At 41.1% G+C, this 21,431-nt stretch overlaps 1 protein-coding gene across 3 annotated transcripts in view; it reads right to left on the bottom strand.

Moving 5' to 3' along the window:
- tp53bp1 (tumor protein p53 binding protein, 1) overlaps positions 1–21,431 on the bottom strand; it is a 44,763-nt gene that overhangs the window by 13,846 nt on the left and 9,486 nt on the right. Inside the window, exons 9-21 of one of the 3 annotated variants that reach the window (XM_022197405.2) lie at positions 19,968–20,094; positions 19,788–19,882; positions 18,891–19,075; positions 16,162–17,200; positions 15,010–15,126; positions 14,727–14,918; positions 13,651–13,717; positions 12,348–12,440; positions 7,025–7,301; positions 3,512–3,580; positions 3,272–3,424; positions 485–705; positions 56–226 (exon numbers count right to left, since the gene is read on the bottom strand). In XM_022197405.2, the coding sequence (XP_022053097.2) occupies positions 56–226; positions 485–705; positions 3,272–3,424; positions 3,512–3,580; positions 7,025–7,301; positions 12,348–12,440; positions 13,651–13,717; positions 14,727–14,918; positions 15,010–15,126; positions 16,162–17,200; positions 18,891–19,075; positions 19,788–19,882; positions 19,968–20,094 (2,806 nt within the window). The remainder of the gene's footprint in view (positions 1–55; positions 227–484; positions 706–3,271; positions 3,425–3,511; positions 3,581–7,024; positions 7,302–12,347; positions 12,441–13,650; positions 13,718–14,726; positions 14,919–15,009; positions 15,127–16,161; positions 17,201–18,890; positions 19,076–19,787; positions 19,883–19,967; positions 20,095–21,431) is intronic. The other 2 variants (XM_022197407.2, XM_051937518.1) reach the window with 2 other exon arrangements.

Genomic DNA, 21,431 nt, shown 5'->3' with positions numbered 1-21,431 from the left:
TATTTTTGCCATCCGTGGTTTCTTTGAGTGCAGGGTGAGCCTCAGGGAGACTCACCTGGACAGGGAGGAGCGGGATGGGGGTCGGCCCCTTCGAGCTCTTCCTCTGGTGGTCGGCGGGACGAACCCCCGGGACCCCAGGGTGCCGTAGCCTCTGTTCACTGTGACCACTGACCCTGCCCTGTGACCCCTGTGACCCCTCTGTTGATGCCCACCTCCCCTTCTGGGACTGCAGACACACAGAGGGGACGAACGGAGCCGGTCAGGCTGCACAGGCACTGATCTGGAGTCAGCCTTTAAATGGAGAGAGCTCTAAGTGACTCCAGACCGATGCCTGTGACAACATGCACCTGAAGCAGGCAGGAATCAGTGAATCACTGAGAAATTAGGGTGTTAGAAAGTCAAAGAAGGTGAAGGAGGGACACATGAATCAGCATGCAGCAGCAGAGAGGCTGAACAGAACCGGGGAGGGTCTGACCGACGGTACCTCATGGATCTGGCTCCTCTGCTGGTCGGGATGATGAACCCGGGTCTGCTGAGGCCGGTGCTGCTGCTGGTTCCACTGGAGCTGTGCTGCAGGCTGGACGCCTTCGACGACAGAGAGCTGATGTCACCGAGGTCACCGGAGGTCAACGAGCTGCTTCCTGTGCGGCACGGCGAGATGTCGCTGTCCAAGACCTGACAGTCCACCACCGGCTCCTCGCTCTCCTGGTACCAGCACAACAGGACACGGACATTCTTTTCATATGTGTAAGTACCTGTATAGAGTTTTAGTTATTTTGATTTATGTGTTACTACTATTACTTTTTATTTTTTTGAAGATTCTCCTCTTCTTTGTATAATTATTTTATTCTTCTCTTTCCTAATTCTTAGGGTGACATCAACAGCCAAATCCAAATTCGTATGTAGACATTAAAGCTGATTCTGATGATAAATAAGGAGATTTACAACATTCTGACAAAGTTAAACATCATCTATAGATATCAGTTTAGCAATAATTACCAGGATTAAGAAAGTCCAACAACATTAGCAGCTCTATGAGGCTCTAATGTTGGTAAGGAAACGAAAGCTGATTAATAACACTAAATATTGCACAAATACATTTTTGACCAGGGGACGATCACCAAAGTTTAAGAAGGATCAGGCTTCTAAGCTAAAAAATAAGAAATTTCTGAAACCAAAGCAGTTATTTTTCTTTTTTTTTTTTTCCATTTTTCCCTCACTGTGGGCTCATTTATTGCTGGAATATAAAGTCCTGCATCTCTCGGGAAACAGAACAATGACTACAAGCAGAGAGAACACAGAAATGTCTTTTGTACAGAATAATACAGTTATAATACCATACACCCTCGTATCCCCAGGTGACACCAACAATCTGTATATACTATTTTACTATTTTCTCCAGCTCAATGCAGACAATCAATCAGTCTTTCCCTCATTCAAATGGAGGAAGTTCTGGGACAACCACTGTTTGACGGACTGGAGACAGTTATTGAGAGGGTCTAGCGCAGAGTGATCATTATGGATAATCGGAAGATAGATTTGGAGATCATCAGCGTAGAAATGAAATTGGATGTTGTGACTGGAGATGAGTTGACCAAGTGGCAACATATACAGTGAAAACAAAATGGGACCAAGAATGGAGCCTTGAGGCACTCCAGACGAGAGAGGAGCAACAGAAGAGGCAAAATCATTTATATGTACTGCAAAAGACCTGTTTGAGAGATATGAGGAGAACCAGCTGAGAACCGAACCCTGCAGGCCTACAGTATGTTGAAGTCGGGAAATGATTGAAGTGATTGTCTTTGGTTCCAAAAATGAAAAGTCAAAGAGCAGGTCTCACCTTGAATCCACGTCAATTAAAGTTACAAATCAAGCCAGAAACTTCGCTATCATTATTGACTCAGACCTGAATTTGAACAACCACCTGAAAGCTGTTACTAAATCTACCTATTACCACCTGAGGAACGTCGCTAGAATCAAGGGTTTCCTGTCTAGAGAAGACACAGAGAAATTTGTTCATGCATTTATTTCGAGAAGGTCAGACGACTGTAATGGTGTCCTTACAGGTCTGAACAAGAAATCGATCAAGCAGCTGCTGCCAGAGTCCTAACTAATATCAGGAAACTGGACCACATTACACTGGTCCTCAAATCACCACACTGGCTTCCTGTTAGTCAAAGGATAGGGTTCAAAGTCTGACTCCTGGTCTACAAAGCACTGAATGGTCTTGGACTTATTATCTCCATATGAAGCATCCAGAGCCCTCAGGTCATCACAGACAGGTTTACTTTGTGTTCCCAGAACCAGAACCAAGACTAGTGCAGCAGCATTTAGCTATGATGCTCCTCACCTGTGGAACAAACCTCCTGAACACCTGAGGTTCTGCTCAAACTGTCGGCTCTTTGAAAACAGATTGTTTACTGCAGCTTTCTCTTTGATGCTCAGTCTATTTTTTTGACATTTTGTGCACTTTTATGTTTGAGTTCTATGATTTTAATGTCTACTTTTAAATCATTTTTGTAATTAATTTTAAAGATCTGTGATGTATTTCTTTGCCATTATAAAGCACCTTGAATTACGCTACACAAATAAATTTGCCTTGCTGTTTCCATTTGTAATTTGTTTCCACACGTCTGTTCTGGGTGAACACTGCCTGCAGTTCAGCTGAAAAATCCCTGAATTTTGTCACACGTGGTCACTCACAAATTCTCTGTTGCGCCAAAAACGCAAAATATTTACTTATTGAGTGTAAAGTACGGATTCATTTCTGGCAGATTTGAAATGACCTGAGAGAATATGAGAAAATAAAATGACTTGGATGAATAATCACAATTCTGAGCTTTGGTTTGATAAATAAATAAAAAAATACGCTCTACATTTCTGGTAAATGATTGAAAAAAATTAATGGAGGAGAATTCAGATAAAAAGCAGACACACAATGCATCATATTATGCAACAGAGGCGGAGTGAGTCTGAGCTGCTCTGATTTAGAAAATTGTTAAAAAGTTCATTTCCAGCACATTAATTTACTGAGGTCAGAAATCCACCTTTAAATTCCTTGTGCATATTTAGACTGAGTTTACAGTTTATTAGTTCCACTGAGGAGAAGATGATGCAGTCTTAAACAACAGCCTTGTGATAAATCCTCTTTTAATGAGGCTCCAGTTTGTGTTGCTGCTGAACAGATTTCATTTATACAGTGAGATGGCTTCTAATGTTTTCACAAACTACAGCCTCTAAAACCTCCAGTCAGAGCACACAGTCCCGTTACCTCGGTGACTTTTCGATCCACCTCTTTGCCGTCCTCATAATAAACGTCGGTGATGATCCGTGTGACGGTGGTTCGGACTTCCTGGATGGTCCGTACGTGTCTGCGGTGCGACGGCACTGTGGTTCTCCTGAAGGACGGAGACTCTGGTTCCCCCTTTAAAGACAAAATCAGAGAGCGTCAGCCGGACGTTTGTCTCAGACCCGAGCTGTAATTCTTCCATGCATTCCCGACTCTGCGTACCCGGCCAGCTGGGGAGCGAAACCCCGGAGCATCGAAGCTGGTCTGCTGGGAAACTGTCCGCTGACGTAGCTGAGACACACAGGACAGAGATCAGCACCACCAAGACAAGGTTCAGACCGCAGCCTCATGCAGCATGCTGGATCATGGTTGTCTCATCTCTTCAGGCAAGTCACTGAGTTTTATGAGGTGCATTTAAAACAAAAGGAAGTTGGTTTCCTCTACTTCAAAGTCTTGATGTTAATGACAATCTGGTGATTTTGGGAAAAATCACAAGTAGTTTTTATTGTTAAATCCAGTTGCAAAGCACATTATATTAGGTCATCCACTGCAGCCGTAATACACAAGCAGCGATGTCTGTGGGAGACAAAATTTACCAAACTGAACCATCACCCGTGTCTTCTATCTAATCCCATTTTAGGGATTAGATATTTTTTGAGATACACTACTTTAAAAAGTGTGAAATGGTGTAAATCACATAATTTGTAGAGCAGAGCAGCTCCATTGTGTTCAATGCTGGAAGCACTACTGGCAGCACATGTAGCAGAGCTAAGCTAAGCTAAACACATGGTGGTGTCTTTGGGGTAAGTTGCAACTAGTTCGTGGACTATATTCTGGAAAGTTAATGAATAATAATTGCAGCTTTTAATATTTTCAGTAAACTTTTACACACGTGGACAAAATTGTTGGTACCCCTCAGTTAAAGAAGGAAAAACCCACAATTCTCACTGAAATCACTTGAAACTCACAAAAGTAACAATAAATAAAAATGTATTGAAAATTAAATAATCAAAATCAGCCATCACTTTTGAATTGTTGATTAACATAATTATTAAAAAAACAAACTAATGAAATAAGGCTGGACAAAAATGATGGAACCCATAACTTAATATTTTGTTGCACAACCTTTTGAGGCAATCACTGCAATTAAACGATTTCTGTATTTGTCAATGAGCGTTCTGCAGCTGTCAACAGGTATTTTGGCCCACTCCTCATGAGCAAACAGCTCCAGTTGTCTCAGGTTTGATGGGTGTCTTCTCCAAATGGCATGTTTCAGCTCCTTCCACATATGTTCAATGGGATTCAGATCTGGGCTCATAGAAGGCCACTTTAGAATAGTCCAACGCTTTTCTCTCAGCCATTCTTGGGTGTTTTTGGCTGTGTGTTTTGGATGGTTGTCCTGTTGGAAGACCCATGACCTGCGACTGAGACCAAGCTTTCTGACACTAGGCAGCACATTTCTCTCCAGAATGCCTTGATAGTCTTCAGATTTCATCGTACCTTGCACACTTTCAAGACACCCTGTGCCAGATGCAGCAAAGCAGCCCCAAAACATTACTGAGCCTCCTCCATGTTTCACCGTAGGGACAGTGTTCTTTTCTTCGTATGCTTGGTTTTTGAGTCTATGAACATAGAGTTGATGTGCCTTACCAAAAAGCTCCAGTTTGGTCTCATCTGTCCAAAGGACATTCTCCCAGAAGCTTTGTGGCTTGTCAACATGCATTTTTGCAAATTCCAGTCTCGCTTTTTTATGAGTTTTTTTTCAGCAGTGGTGTCCTCCTTGGTCGTCTCCCATGAAGTCCACTTTGGCTCAAACAACGACGAATGGTGCGATCTGACACTGATGTACCTTGGCCTTGGAGTTCACCTTTAATTTCTTTGGAGGTTGCTCTGGGCTCTTTGGATACAATTCGAACGATCCGTCTCTTCAATTTGTCATCAATTTTCCTCTTGCGGCCACGTCCAGGGAGGTTGACTACTGTCCCGTGGGTCTTGAACTTCTGAATAATATGAGCCACTGTTGTCACAGGAACTTCAAGCTGTTTAGAGATGGTCTTATAGCCTTTACCTTTAAGATGTTTGTCTATCATTTTTTTTCGGATGTCCTGGGACAATTCTCTCCTTCGCTTTCTGTTGTCCATGTTCAGTGTGGTACACACCTTTTCACCAAACAGCAGGGTGACTACTTGTCTCCCTTTAAATAGGCAGACTGACTGATTATGAGTTTGGAAACACCTGTGATGTCAATTAAATGACACACCTGAGTTAACCATGTCACTCTGGTCAAATAGTTTTCAATCTTTTATAGAGGTACCATCATTTTTGTCCAGGCCTGTTTCATTAGTTTGTTTTTTTAAATAATTATGTTAATCAACAATTCAAAAGTAATGGCTGTTTTTGATTATTTAATTTTCAATAAATTTTTATTTATTGTTACTTTTGTGAGTTTTGAGAGAGTGAGAATTGTGGGTTTTTCCTTCTTTAACTGAGGGGTACCAACAATTTTGTCCACGTGTGTACATATGCACATATACTGTTCAAAAGTTTGGGGTCAATTAGAAATGTCCTCATTTTTGGAAGAAAAGCAGTTTGGTTGACTGAAGATAACATTAAATAAATCAGAAATCCAGTCTAGACATTGTTAATGTGGTAAATGGCAAATCTAGTTGGAAACGGCTGATTTTTAATAGAATGTCTCCATAGGGGTACAGAGGAACATTTCCAGCAACCACCAGTCCTGTGTTCTAATGCTACATTGTGTTAGCTAATGGCGCTAAAGGGTAACTGATGATTAGAAAATGTGCACATGAATCAAAAAGTGTGAGTTTTTATGAAAAACATGAAATTGTCAAGGTGACCCCAAACTTTTGAACAGTAGTTTATCTGCTTTAGCTTTTGGACTGTGGTCATCTGCAACCTATAATCTCCCTGACAATGGGTCTGATGTGGAGTCATGAGGTTGACAAAACCTTGATGTGGTACCTTGACAACAAAAACGCTATTTTTTTTTCTTGGAAATTCATCTGTTTATATTCTGAGAGAATATCGAGTTATTTTTTGTGAGAGTTTGTCTTGTAAATGTACCTCATGCCATAAATTCAGATTTTTAATTAAATACATCTGGCTGTCTAATTTTATTTGCCTGCAGTGGCACTAAAATAAATAAAAACATTTTTAAAAATTAAATTCATTTACTGGATGATCACTATTAAGGGGTTAACAGAAAAAAATACATTTTCTGATGCTGCTGAAAATAAAATCCAGAGGTTTTACTAGAATGTGTCTTGACTGATGAGACATTGACTGTTTGAGTTTACATGAGTTTAGTGCATCAAAGATCCTAAATGTTTTAATATTAAGACATCTGACAACACAATCAAAGGTTATTTAGAAAGATTTTGTGCCGTTTCACAACCTACAACTCTATAATCTGTAACAGAACATCATCAAACAATGTAAATTTGATGTTATAACATGGTTATTAATGCAAATAACTTTTCAAGTTCCACTGAAATATACATGCATTTCAACAATATTCTGCTGAGTGTGAGCTTCGGCGATTATTTCAGTGTTTTGAAACCAAATAAAAGAAGGTACTGCAGCTACAGATGTCAGTTTTCTGACATTCAGTACGTCTGAGCACAACAGATGCACAAATTTAATTTCCACCTCTACACTGGTGTTGCTAATCCTCTCTGTTCTGGCAGCACCAGACGCGTTCAGTGACTCACAAACCTTGTTGGATGGAGTGGAGGTGATGGTGTTGTCGAAGGCCTGCTGGGAAACCACCTTCTGCCTGCTGTCTGTGCTGTGAGGGGGTGACGGCTCCGGAGCTGCAGGAGGTCCTCGCCTCTCCTCAGGCGGCTCGGAGGGGGCGACGGTGTCCTTGAGGTTCTGCTGCTGTGCTGAGGATACTTCCTGCTGTGGAGGTTCTGATTGGCTGTTCGGGAGGCTGTTGCAGCCCAGCGAGGACGCCTGAGAGCTCCTCTGAGGGGAGCCGAACAGTTCCCCCCTGGAAAACACGCACAGAAAACAAAAACACAGCATCAGTACTAGAAGCTAAGCCTTATTTAAATTAATTCATCCTCAGCTTTTACTGAACTTGATGCTTAAACTAAGGAAAGTTAAGTCAGATCTGGTGTAAACTCCTTTAAAGGCTTTATAAGGAGGAAATTCATTTTTATTACTTTGCCAGGGAACACAGCGGAGTTATGTGACGATCACTGTTTGTTTGTTTGTCTGTCTCTCTGTTAGCAACATTACTGAAAAACGGACAGATTTGCATGAAATTATCAGGGAAGGCCAGAAATGACACAAGGACCAAGTGATTAGATTTTGGCAGTGATGCAGCTTATAGTCTGTTAAAGATTTCTGTATCATTGTGAGATTGCGGCATGGCGCCAACATGACTATGACAAGTGAACACTACATCAGCTCCCTGTTGGCTATCTTATCTGTCGGAAATGATACAAGGAACAACTGATTAAATTGTGGGGGTGTTTCTGAGTCACATCAATTCCCACCGCCCGTGACATATTTAGGTCACACGATTTGGTAACTGTCCATAACGTACACATGCATAACACACGTCTGTGCTCAGCGCAAGGTTATTTTTTTGTGGGTACATCTATATTAAATGGCCACATTTTATGTTGCAATGATTTCTGCTCATCAATAACAAATCAATAAATGCTGCATTTCTACAAAATAATGCTGCATTCTGACGATGCCATATGGGGGAACAAGCAGCCTTGGAGGAGCACTGTGTTCTCTGAGTGCTTTTCTTGTGGTGTTTTGTTGTTGTATAAGCTTGAGGTGTTAAAGATTTTTTTTTAAATTTATTTGTTTATTTAATAGGGACAATGCAATCAACAGTACAAAGTACAATATACAAAAACCTAAACAAATACAACCATAACTTACAGAATTAAGTAAAAAGCCCCACAAATCTATAACACAAAAGCAAGAAGGAAAAGAAAAAGTAAAATCTTACAAATCAATTCAAATTAACTACAACACTTTAAAAATAAGTACGGCTCTGGTTTGCTTTAAGCCACAGACTTTAGCCATTCCTGAAGTCCCCTCACAACTAAAAGGACTCCAAGCATGACCAATAGTCATGTAGTTAAACCTCTGTATAATCCTGGCCTATCACTGCTTACTGCTTCCAGGTGAGTCACGTGAAATTTGTTTATTTTCTGGAGCTGCTTCTGCTAACTCTGAAAATGTCTCAACAAACAAAGCTAACTAAACGTTCTGTTATTTGCTGCAAGAGTGAACACGAGAGTCTTCATGTACGACCAGCATCTGAGAACCGAACACCCAGAAAATAACTTCTTACGTAATAACGGATTTTTGATGGTCACGTCACAAGGACATTTTTAGTGTTAGCACGTTGTACGGCTGTTGTGGCTAACATTAGCATTAGTTTTGATGTTATGCTCACAGGTCAAAGATCTGTGGAAACACTCAGCAACACTGAGGGACATTCAATTTAAACCAACAAACGAGGGCTGGGTGGGTAACTGTTTTCATGTCAGCTGTTATGCTTCAGTTCAACCTAAATTCAGCTGCTGTTTCTATCTGTTAGCTTCTCTCCTGCTCTCTGTGCTCACAAACTGTATTTTAATACAATCAAATTCTCACCAAAGCTGTTTACATATTCTTCTATTTCTGTCATCAGACAAAGGAATCAGTATGAAACAGGGACTGAAATGCAGCTCATTAACACTGCATGTCACTTTATGGTCATTTCTAAGCTGCTACTCTATACCGCTAAACTGCCCATTTTATAGCCAGAATGTTGTCTCACAAAGTCAGCAAATACACAAGTTAAAAAGAACGGCTACGGTGTGAATTCAGGGAGATTTCATGTGAAATGAGAGAGAAAGGTAAAAGTGATAGAAATATGTGTATGTAAACAGATCTTCTCTGCACTGTCAATTAAACACAGAGAGAGTTTTCTTCCTGAAGTGGGCCGGGATAGCAACAGTTCAGCTGTATTTAAAGCTACAGACACTAAAAGAGCCAGGACTAAAACCAGAGATTATACAATCATTGTGAAATTAACCATCTTAACAGTATTTTGAGAACAAAATTTAATAGACACACCGTTGGGACGAGTGACACTTGAATTAATTTGCTCAAAAATGGGCAAAATTTGGGAACTTAACCACTGTACAATAGAAAACACCACAATCAGGCTAAATTTTTACATATTTCCACACTTGTGATAATGTCCATGTGGTGATAGCAATTCCATATTAGATCTACGTGAATAAGCTGTGTGGCTACAGACTTTGCTCTACTACCGACCAGCAAACAGCACCATCCTCACAACTATAAAGGGAATTCAGCAGCAGAGGACATTCAGTAAAACAAGTAGAACAAGTGGAACAACACCTCACCACTCAGGAGAATATGCAATGAGAACAAAAAATAACCAGAATTTAAAAGTAGGTCTCGCTCTCTCTCTCTCACACACACACACACGCATGCAGTGTTACCCAGGAAGGCCTATTTCTGTCCACTAAAATACATTACAACAGGGGAGAGCTATTCATACCTTCCCGGGTCAAACATGTGAAGCAGCAGCAAGAACAGCCGGAGGAGAACGTATGTAGCATGAAGAAAGTTAATATTAACTCCTGTGGAGAATACTCTCATTGTAGTAGCTTTTTAATTATGTAAGGGCCAATACAAACGCTACCATGTGTTACTAACATGCATACATTTGTCACTTCTTCTGTTTGAGTTAGTTGCAGATGACAGAATATAGTTCCATCGTTGTCAGTTTTTATTTAATATCTAGAATATGGTCTGACGTTTTTGGTGTCACTCAGGTCTGAAATTTTCATATTATTAGGAACATGTTACCGCCCCCTTGTGGTGTGGAGGAATAATCTCACTGAAAAATCAAGGAATTTGTCGTCATGTTTCTTGTTTTTCTCTAACCCTTTAAACTTGTCAGTTGTATCGCTGAGGAAATGGGGAAGTGCAGGACTGCTAATAACATACAGTCATTAAACTAATCTGTGTCTCCTTTTGAATTTGAAATCTGATCAGGTATCTTTTAAAGGGTGGAATAGTATTGGGGACATCAGTTGACGATTAGATGACTTCAAATATTTGTCAGACAAGTTTGTGTGATTTATTTGATTAGAAATAATTGTTAAATTATTAAATCATTTAATTAAAGTTTACAATAATTAATAAATTAATTGATTTTTATGGAAACAAAATATATATGGATTAATAGACAAAAATTAAATCCATAATTGCAGCACTAGACTACAGGGTTAACATTTTTTCTCGCTGAATAAAGTTGTACTTTACAGTCAGTTTAAGTGTGAAGCAGGTGGCTTATGATATAGAGAAAGGTACAATTCTGGAGGCTCATTAGGTCTCAGAAAAGAAAAACATAGATAAAAGAGGAGGCAAATTCAGCACACTGCCCTTTTACGTCTACAAATATGCATTTTAAAATACAACATTTTAGTCTTCACACCTTCATCAGGTTCTTAATCTGTTCTTTGACATGAAGAAGGTCCAATAAAGGAAAAGGACAGAGCACTGAAGTTCTCTCTTCTTTTATCTAAAGCTATTTCAACAGATACTGTAGGTGTTTGTACTGAGGTTACAAAGCTAACAGAAGTGGGACGCACTGCTGTGGGCGTACAGCAGGTTTTTCCTTTGGTGCCTTCATGTCTGTCACACAGTGTTTATAGTCTCTCAGGACCAGAGACTCATTTACACATTTGGAAGATGGTGGCACATATAGTTGCGGCGGCTCAGTGCTCTCTTTTTCAGTGCCCGTTTTCTTTTAAAGACTGCACTTAATTTCTGCAGTTTTAAGTTCTTTTGTTCAGACATAAGGTGAAAAAAAGATGCAGTTCTCGCCTTCTTCAGAAGCGTCTTCCTGACAGCGTGTGACGTGTCAGCAGGCAGATTTTAACAGCTGGTACACGCAGCACACCCAGCAGATCAGCCAGGTCAGCCACACCCATGTGAGCCCAACGGACCAGACCGCCCCGTCAAGTCCACCGCCGTCCTGTTTCCTCTGCGGTAGAGAGTCCCTGGGCGTGCCGGCTGTAAAAATCTACCGGCTGAATGTCACACGCTGTCAGTGAGACGCTTCTGAAGAAAGCGAGAGCTGCTCGCCGAAACTGTCAAGAAGGAAAAAAATCAACATCTTCATTTTCACCTTATGTCTGAACACAAGAACTTAAAACTCCTGCATTGTTAAGAAGACATGATGAATGTTTTTGAGCCTGCACTGGTTGCAACAACAGTAAAGATACTCAATTGAATTTATACAACCAGGGACAACATTTGGCTAAAATGTGGCTGGTTCTTCTCCAGTCCTCTCACACAGAACTAGTATGTTCTACTGGAGACCTGATGATTAACCCTCCTGCGGGTCAAATTGACCGTTTTAAAGTTTGAAAATGTGGGGAAAAAATATCAATGAAACTGTTGATGTCTACATTTTTGGGAAATCTTTGAACATTTTTGGTGGGAAAAAAAATGCTAACAATGTTTCTTTAAGAATATTCACAAAAAAATCAACCAAAGTCCAGCAAAATTCGCTGGATTTTGGTTGATTTTTTGTGAATGTTCTGAAAGAAAATATTAGAAATTTTACAGATACATATATGTAATCATTTTAGATATTTTTAGGATTTTTTAGGAAGGAAGACTTTTATTCATTTTTTGAAAACATTTACAAGAATGTTCTTGCCAATTTTGGTGAAGATTTTTCTAAATAAAACTTTTAAGGAATTATTGCAATTTTGTTTCTAAAGGTTTTGCAAATTTTCTGAAATTTGGGGGATTTTTTTTGCAGAATTTTGGGATGTTTTTCAGACAAGGAAGCAATATTTTGTTTCTCAAGGCGCTGCGAGAAACTACAGGGAGGATTCAAATGAAAAGTCTTCCAGTGCATCTGATGAATCGTCCAGTCACAACCACATTCTGAATCAGTTCTCTGTAAGATGGTTTCATATATAGTATTACACCAGCAGCTGCAGTCCTGTGCAGTAACAGCACACAGTGTTACCTGACAGGTGTAGAGTTGCCCCCAGGCTGACTGTCCTCCTCCGCCTCCTGCTGCCGGTGAACCTGCCGGACCCGACTGAACACTGACGGGCTGCTGCAACATCAAACACAAGAGCAGTGAATCAGCAGGAGCCAGAGAGGCGAAAAGGAACTGAATAAACTGAATCCAACAGATGCACCTCACTAGACTCAAGTTTAGTTATTGAATTAGTTTAGTGTTTTTTGCAGAGAAAGGAATGCTGTGTGGCTGCACCAGTTTTAATGACTAAAGAAATGTGCTTTGCTTGAGAACGTAAAGGAGCTTTTAATCAAAATACAAAAGAGTCCAAACTTCTGCACAACAAGAGGCTCTTGGATTGTCTTATTTCCAGTAATTGCTCTCAGTGTAATGATATTATGCTAATTTCTGCACAAAGACATCAGATCATCTGCTCCACATACACCTGTAGTGTAAGAATGACATTCCTGCCATGAATTGTTCTTGTAACTGAGTAGACAAAGAAATCTGTTTGATCTCTACAGGGTGCAAACATTTACAACTTTATTTAGATCATCTACTCCGTATGACTGCAGTGTGAATACACTATTGCTCAAAGGTTTGGGGTCATCCAGACAATTTCATGTTTTCCATAAAAACTCACACTTTTATTCCTGTGCTAACATAACTGCACAAGGGTTTTCTAATCATCAGTTAGCCTTTCAGCACCATTAGCTAACACAATGTAGCATTAGAACACAGGAGTGATGGTTGCTGGAAATGTTCCTCTGTACTCCTATGGGGATATTCCATTAAAAATCAGCTGTTTCCAGCTAGAATAGTCATTTACCACATTAACAATGTCTGGACTGAATTTCTGATAAATTTAATATTATTTTCATTGGGAAAAAAAAGCTTTTCTTGACCCTAAACTTTTGAACAGCAATGTATTTCCCCAAGAATTGGAGATTGTCTATAAAACATCCAAAAAAATTTTAAAAAAGCAGAAAATACTCAAATTTAACAAGCTGGAATTCAATCATTTTAACATTTCGTCTTGAAAGTTCAAATAATTATCAGGCTAATTTGGGCCAAATTTAATAGGAGGCAAAGCGTAAATGTTTTCTAGTTTACTAACAGTGGAACAACAACACTTTTTAAAAAGTCTCAAACCAAATTGACATTTCAGGAGTGCAGTTTCTTGTAACTCATGAGCAACATGCACACAAATCCTGCTATATGTGCAGCAGGGGCAGCAGCACATGTATGAAATAATTCCATTAAGGAGTATGAAGAGATTAAAAATCACAGTTTAAAGATCAGTTACCTGCTTACAGCCTTGGAAACAGCAGTAACCTTGACGACAGATCCATCCTCTTCTGATAGTGTTGGCTCTGAAGTAAGAAATGTGTAACAGTCAGTGTGATGAGAGCAGCGTCTCCATGGATACCAGTACATGATCACAGTAGGAGTGATCCAATCTGACTGTAGAACATCCATGCACCTTACGTAGTTTTACTACAACTGTTTATTGCTACCTGTCTGAATCACTTTAACCCTCCTGTTGCACAAAAAAAAATATTGTTTCCTTGTCTGAAAAAAAATCTAAAAATACAGCAAAAAAATCCCCAAATTTTGAAAATGCGCAAAAACGTGCAGGAAGTAAATTCCAATAATTCCTTAAAAGTTTCCCTTCAAAAGTTTTATTTAAAAAAAAAAATCCCCCAAATTTGGCAAGAAAATTCTGGTAAATATTTTCAAAAGAATCTTCAAAAAAATCTTACAAATATCTGAAGTGATTACAAATATATCATTAAAAGTTCTAATGTTTTCTTTAAGAACATTAAAAAAAAAATCTATCCAAATCAAATCAATCAAATCCAGCCAATTTCACCAGATTTTGGTTGATTTTTTGTGTGAATGTTCTTAAGATACATTTTGAACATTTCTTTTTTACACCAAAAAATGTTCAAAGATTTCCCAAAAATGTTGAAAATGTGGACATCAGAAGTATTACTGTGAGATTTTTTTTCTCTCCACATTTTCAAACTTTAAAACGGGTCAATTTTGACCCGCAGGGGGAGGGTTAAATCACTGTGCCTTGAAATGTGTAAATACTGTTTATTGACCTTTGGGTTCACATTTAGTACCTGTGTAGATACTGAAATCAGAAGCTTTTTTGTTTATAGTATTGTAGAGCATGTCCTTGAGAATATATACTAATGTTGAATGTTGTTACTAACCTGCCTTTGTTGTTGTATGTAAGCTGCTGAATATTTGAATTTCCCTCAGGATTGATAACGTATCTATCTATCTATCCATCCATCTATCTATCCATCCATCCAGTCACTCCCAGGAAGATGCAAACACTACAGGCTGTATGAGCGTCAAACATGTTCTCACTCTGCAGGCTGAAGCGCTCTGAGCTGCCCTCTTCCACAGGAGTCACCAGCTTCATCCTCAGACTCAGCTTCCCGTCTCCCTTCTCAGCCGAGTCCTCCACACTCTCCCCCGACACGATGTCACCGGCTGCCATCGCCACATCCGCGGAGACATCGGCCACCGCTTCCGACTTCTCGGAGAAGGAGGTGATCTCTGGGTGAAGAGAAAACCACAGAAGCTCAGCAGTAGATCTTGTTACGCTACCTGGCATTTGGTCGACAGGTGTCGTGGTGGAAGAGCTAACCGATGGGAGTGCTGTGTCTCAGCGTCTGCTTCAGCTGGTTGATCAGAGGAGGCGTGGCGCCGACAGCAGGACCAATCAGCTCGCCTTCTTTAGGGAGGGTGAAGTGGAAGGAGATTTCTGTAGAAGGGAAGCAGAACCGGGAATCAGATTGAAGAGTTTTTCTTTCTAAAACCAGATGTCAACTCACAAACAAGTGTTTCCAACTTCTCCGACTTTCCTCACTAACTTTTATGCAATATTTCTGGGATTAGACATTACAACAGCAGCAGCTGATGATCGATCTCACACCTACATCAATCTATCTTATACGACAAGTACAGCTGCAACGATCACTACTTTTGTATTTATATTGTAGTAACAATTTCAGTAAACTACTTTAGTCTGCTGCTTCACTGCTACTGTTGGATTTAGTCTTGACACATGCAGATAAGGAGTAGAAGTGGATCCAGTCGGTCCCAATGACCATTTATTGCATTTTTTTGTTGCTGAATTACAGATAAGTTGAAATAAAATGAAAAAGCTTTAAACTAAAGAGTCTTTGAGAAGGCCTAGTTCCATGATACGGTCACATGGTCAAAACACTGTTTGCTTTCCTCGGCCACAGCTACATTTATTCTGAAATTCTATTTATTATTTAATTGTAACTTTCCCCATACAGAGCCCACTACAACTCATGCTGCTACTGCAAGAGATTGCAGACAGAATTCCATTGTATTTTCATGTACAATGATCATAAAGACATCTTTTATCAACAGACTAGTTGGCAACTATTAAATCTGTCCCCAGCTAGATTGGTGGTTATTTCAGTATTTTGGGGGGAAAAAAACGGGGCAATTTTCTGTTTCCAGCTTCTTTAAACTGAGTATTTTTTGGTTGGGAAAAACAATAGATGCAGAAAAAATATTAGCAATTACTATTATAGTTGATCTAAGATTTTCCTTTCTGTTGACTACAGCCCCAGCAAGTAAGAAGATAAATGAAAGGGTTTTCACCTCTCACATTCATTTATTACAATAACTTTACGAGGCCTGAAAGGGTATAGCTAGAGCACGCATATATAATTCTGTATTTATCTAAATGTTTTTCTCAGGTTGGGACTGTTCAAAGACCAAACATCACTCTTCAGATTCAGTCTGTCTGCTCAGCTCCTACCTCCTGAACTGTCACTCAGACTCTTTTCTTTGAGTTCTTCTGCTTCACGTCCCGCCTTCTCCGTCTGCAGCAGCCTATCAGGAGCCTCGTCCACCTCCTTCTCCTGAACCTGGGACTCGTGGCCATTGGTGGAGACGGACTCTTTGATTGGCTGGTTGGACGGCGGCGGCGCGTTTTTCTGATGAAGCTGAGAGTCTCTCTCACTGTCCGTTACCACGATGATGCTGTCCTCCCCTCTGACCTCACTGTCCTCCCCTCTGACCTCACTGTCCTCCTCCTCCATGGGCTCTGGAGACAGCAGCTGACTCTGGGACAGAGCCAGAGCCAGTCCTGAGGTGTTCTCCTCCTCCATCACCTCCTCCTGCTCCTCCACCATGTCTTTGTCTCTCTGGCTGTTACTCACCACCGACCGCTGCTGTGACTCTCCAGATGGACTCTTTGCACTCACAGAGCTCTTCACCACATCCACAGCAGATGTCTGGGAGATCATGGACTGTGATGGTAGGCTGCAGGGCATCTCCTGCACACAGCTGTTAACAGTTAAACTAGAGGAGTCCAGCTTTGGCTGAGAGCAGGACACCACGGCAGCAGAACCCGCCTCCCTGCTGTCACTCTCAGCGGCTTTTACATTCACGTTTTGTACATTCAGAGTCTGTTTGTGCTGTTCGACCCCGGCACTTTCGCTGTGGTGCTTTGGTGATGCAGCAGAGGTGGAAGCTTTGGAGCTGGTGGCAGCTTGTGACTCTGAGGGGACGGCGTTACTCTCCTGTTTCTGATCGCGACACGAACTCACGGAGTCGCTGGTGTCGACGGCGGGCTTCTCCTCTAGCTCATCTATCTGCGTGGCCTGACTGTCCTCGTCAACCTGCTCTGAGGTCTGCTGATGTGGGCTGCTGCTCTGCGTGTTCACAGAGAGCTGCAAAGGCAAAGTGAAGCGGGCCGTCTCCACGAGCTGAGACTGAGTCTCACAAGGCAAAGATGCTGACTTCCTGTCCGACTGCTGCGGGGCCTCCTGGCTCTGCGTCGGTACGAACACGTCCTGAAAGAAGACAGAAACAAACCTGTGAAAATCAGAAACTAAAGCTGAATCTAAGGAAAAGATTCTGTATGAATTCTACACATCATGTGTCCTACAATTTGGGTGAATTATCCATCATATCAAAGGTGTACGTAATCTTTATTATATTTTTACCCTTATTTATCCATCAAGGAACGTGGCGGAGTTATGTGACGATCAGTGTACGTTTGTCCATCTGTCTGTCTGTCTGTTCGCAACATTACTCAAAAATGGACTAACGGATTTGGAGGAAATTTTCAGGGAAGGTCAGAAAAGACACAAGAACCACCTCAATACATTTTGGCAGTGATGCAGCTTATAGTCTGGATCCATGGATTTATTAAAGATTTCTGTATCACTGTGAGATAGCAGCACAGTGTCACTGTAACCATGACAACAAGTGAACACAAGGTCAGCTGCCAGCTGACGATCACATGATTGTGATCCATCTACAAATCAACCACTGCAGACTTATCGGGACTTATCCATTGGAAATGACACAAGGAACAACTGATTAACTTGTTACTGCACTGTAGTACCACTTAAACAGTAACTTTGCTTGGAAAACAGCTGCGACTAATGTCAATATTAAGCAAAGCTTCAGGAGTAATAAAACAGTTAAGGCAATTATTCACCGAAAACCATAATGTAACTCAGTTTATGTCACAGTCCTGCCCTGGCTCCCTGTCCGACTTCTCCTCTCTCTTTCTCATCACCTCCCTCTTCCTCATCTTCTCTCCCTTGCTCTCTCCCTCTTGTTTCCTGCCTTGTCTCTTGGCCCCACCCCCTCTGTGCTGCGCCTCCAGCTGTGCTGGTTATCGGCTCATTCACTCCAGCTGTGGTGGGAGCACAGGTGGGCCAGATCAACAATCAGTAGCAGTTAAACCCTGGCTCTCCCCACCAGTCTGTGCTGGGTCATTGTCTCTGCTGGTTCCATATCAGCCACATTCTGCCCTGACCTGCTTCTGCTCCCCCTCCCTGCTCTGTCCTGCCCAGCCTGTTCTCAGGGCCACTCCCCCCCAGTTCTTGTTTAATTATCCATCTGCCCCTGCGTGTGCCTGTATTCTGGTTCCCCCCACCCGTGACAGTTTAATAATAATAATAATAATAACTCACGAAAGGTGCCTCAAAGACATCAACATCTTCAACAAAATTCTAAAATATTCATATTTACAATCTTCTTAATTAACCACGCCTGACGTGTACGTCAGCGGGGTTACTGCATTCGCTTTGGTATCTGGCTGGGTGAGTATGTATGTGTGTGGGTGTGTATGTTCGGTCAGATATCTCTGCAAGTGCTGAAGTCAGGATAATCAAACTTGGCACTGAAGATCAGTCTAAGGTCCGCTGCTCAGTTGTGGAGTTAGAGGTCAGCAGATCAAGGTCACAGGGATCACTTAGCACATTTCTGGCATACTGCATACATGGGCGTGGTTCTGCCATCTACTGAGGGCTCGTCTAGTTAAACTGGCAGACGATGAATCAACAAGATTTGCTGCTGTTTAACACCAAAACTGATCTTTGCGTTCTAGACCGAGGACAACTGATGTCTCTGTTTCCAGTACCTCATAGACTAAACTATTAATACATTAACTGATCAACAGTGTGCTACAGTCCGACAAATACCACTGATAAACCAGCCGGTCAGACTGAAAAAGAACGAGGCACGTACATGAGAGAACTCAGGCTGGGAGGGTACGGAGAGACTTCCCTTTAACACAAAACCAGGGGAATTCTGGGATACGGGAGTGGAGGCAGATGGGAGGGGCTTAGAGGCAGCCTCGGTTTCCATTGGTTCGTCCTTTTCTGCTGCTCGCTCCTCTGGAGGCAGCGAAGTGTCCATCGGTTCATCAGCACCTGAAGAAAAAGACGTTTTTAATCCTGATAGCGCTTCTAGTGGAATGTTTTAACAGATTCTTCTCCTTATAGGTCTTCCAGTACAATGTTTTAAACACAGTTTTTATCCTACAGCTCTTCTAATACAACATTTTAACAGTGTTTTAAAGCTTTATAGCTCTTTCAATGCAGCAACATCTCTAAATACAGTTTCTATCTTTATATCTCCTCTAATAAAACATGTTAAACAGTTTGTTTTATCCTTAAAACTATATTCTTGAAATTCCCTTTCCCATTGCTTTCTCTTTATCTCTTCCACTGCAACAACCTCAAACATCATGCAGCGCTGTTTGTCTCCATAGCTCAACAACAAAAGCTAATGCCGTTTTTTCTTTTTATAGCTCATCCAGATTAAAAACAAACTATACCACTGATCTCTCACAGCTTTTCATGTGCAGCAGCATCAATGCTCTCCACAACCTTTTGATAGCAAAGACAGAAATGCAGCTCTACTATTCTGTATAAAAGTACACTTCTAAATACCATGTGTGTCCATTCAGTTGGGTATATTATCAATCATGTCATACCTGTACATGTGAAAGGTGTAAATAGGATTTATTATAGGTTTATTTTCAGCTTTACAGCACTTTTGTCTTGTTTTGCTCAATAAACCTGACCTTCTCATATTTCAGTTCCATTCTCTGACTGACTGATTTAAAGCCGGCTGCTTTACCGTGTTCGTTCTCTGGTGCGGTCGGAGAGCTGGGAACAATCAGAGGGGTGTGGTGGAAGTTGTCAGGAGTGGGGGCCACATAATCGACAGAACTCCTGGAAAAACAATCGGAGGAAAAACGACATCGGGTGTTTATCTCGTCTTGTTTTTGTGGCTAAATGAAAACGGCGTGGTACTCACTGGGACAGGCTCTCCGGCACCAGCGTTCCCTGTCCGGACAGATGCAGCAGTCGGAGGGTGTTGGCCGGCGTCGCTGTTGGGTGACCCTGCTGCTCCGGCTCTGACACTGTGCTGTCGACTGCAGCACCTGAAGGCAGCACAGAGGAAACACAGGAGATGGTCACTTCAGGAGATAAAGGAACACTGTTGTCTTACATTTAGACTTCACTAAATTTATAAATTTTCTGGTAACTTGACTGGGAGATTTGTGGCTGATATTTGGCATTTTACTGATTATCTGTATTTTTATTGACTGATTATTGCTAAAAATCAATGTCTGCCATTACTTTGTGGTCTCAGAAATGTCTTTCAAGAAGAAACAGCAGGGATTGCCACAAACCAGGAAATTAGTTCCTCTCACAGTGGCTAATGCTATGCTAACAGCTAGCAGGTAAGTTAGACGTAAGTTCGATGGAAGCCTTTGACGCTTTGTTTCCAGCTGAGGCTGAGAACTTGATAAAATACTCTTGTATCGTGTTTTAAATATAATCTCTGGTTTAGTTCAGGAGTTTTCAGTCTGATACTGTGATCACTTCATTCTCAGAAGACCAAAGTGCACCTGAATCTCTCCCATCACATCTCTTAACACATAAGCTCACACTTCACCTTTCTAATAATTCAAAGAACCTTCAAAATCAACACCTTGGACTATTCTATCAACTAAAAGCCACTGGGTTTAGTGTTTTTTGTGTGGTAATGAAATGTGCTCGCAGAGGTTTGCCTCATTGTAGTCACAATCTGAATGATTTAGTATGAAACGGCAGCTGAATGAGCAATTACATTTGAAAAGTCTGCCCGGTTTGTGCATTGATGTGCTGGCAGGACTCTCTGCAAGCCAAGACTTCAGAGCCAGCAGAGAAACATTAAAAAAACAACCCTTTAATGCAAGAAACTGCTAAATCCACACTTATTCTCTCTCATTTGATATCCTGTCAACACTACGGAATGATTCTGCTTGGCAAATGACTCTGGGGTCTCAGATTTTTAAGCTTCTCGTCACACAGAAATGCATCGAACCAGCAAGTTATTATCAGTCTACACTTCCTTGTTAATGATTCGGTGACAAATGTATTCTTATTAAGGACATAGAGCAAATGAACAGCTTACAGCTTGTTCTTATAACTGCAGATGCCTTATTTTCTTCCAAAGTGAATGAGCTCGCGACTACAAAGACAAGCACAGGGTGTCCCTAAAGTCTCATTAACTGTCATTTTTTGGCCTCCACAGATTAACTCTGGCTTTGTCCATCCTTCACATCCACTGAGAAGCACCAGTTCAGCTCTTTCTTTTTTCAACAATGTATTTTGTCCTGTGTCCAGACTTTAGGGACACCCTGTGGAACGGAACAAAGCACACAGAAAACAATAATAAAACCTAAAAAGTAAGCGTAAACCACCTACTCAGGATTAAGTAACGGTTTCAAAT

Source organism: Acanthochromis polyacanthus, chromosome 2, assembly GCF_021347895.1.
Source record: "Acanthochromis polyacanthus isolate Apoly-LR-REF ecotype Palm Island chromosome 2, KAUST_Apoly_ChrSc, whole genome shotgun sequence".
Classification (NCBI taxonomy): Eukaryota; Metazoa; Chordata; class Actinopteri; family Pomacentridae; genus Acanthochromis; species Acanthochromis polyacanthus.
Note: the sequence above shows the minus strand (reverse complement) of the source record. Positions and strands in the feature narration are given on the sequence as shown.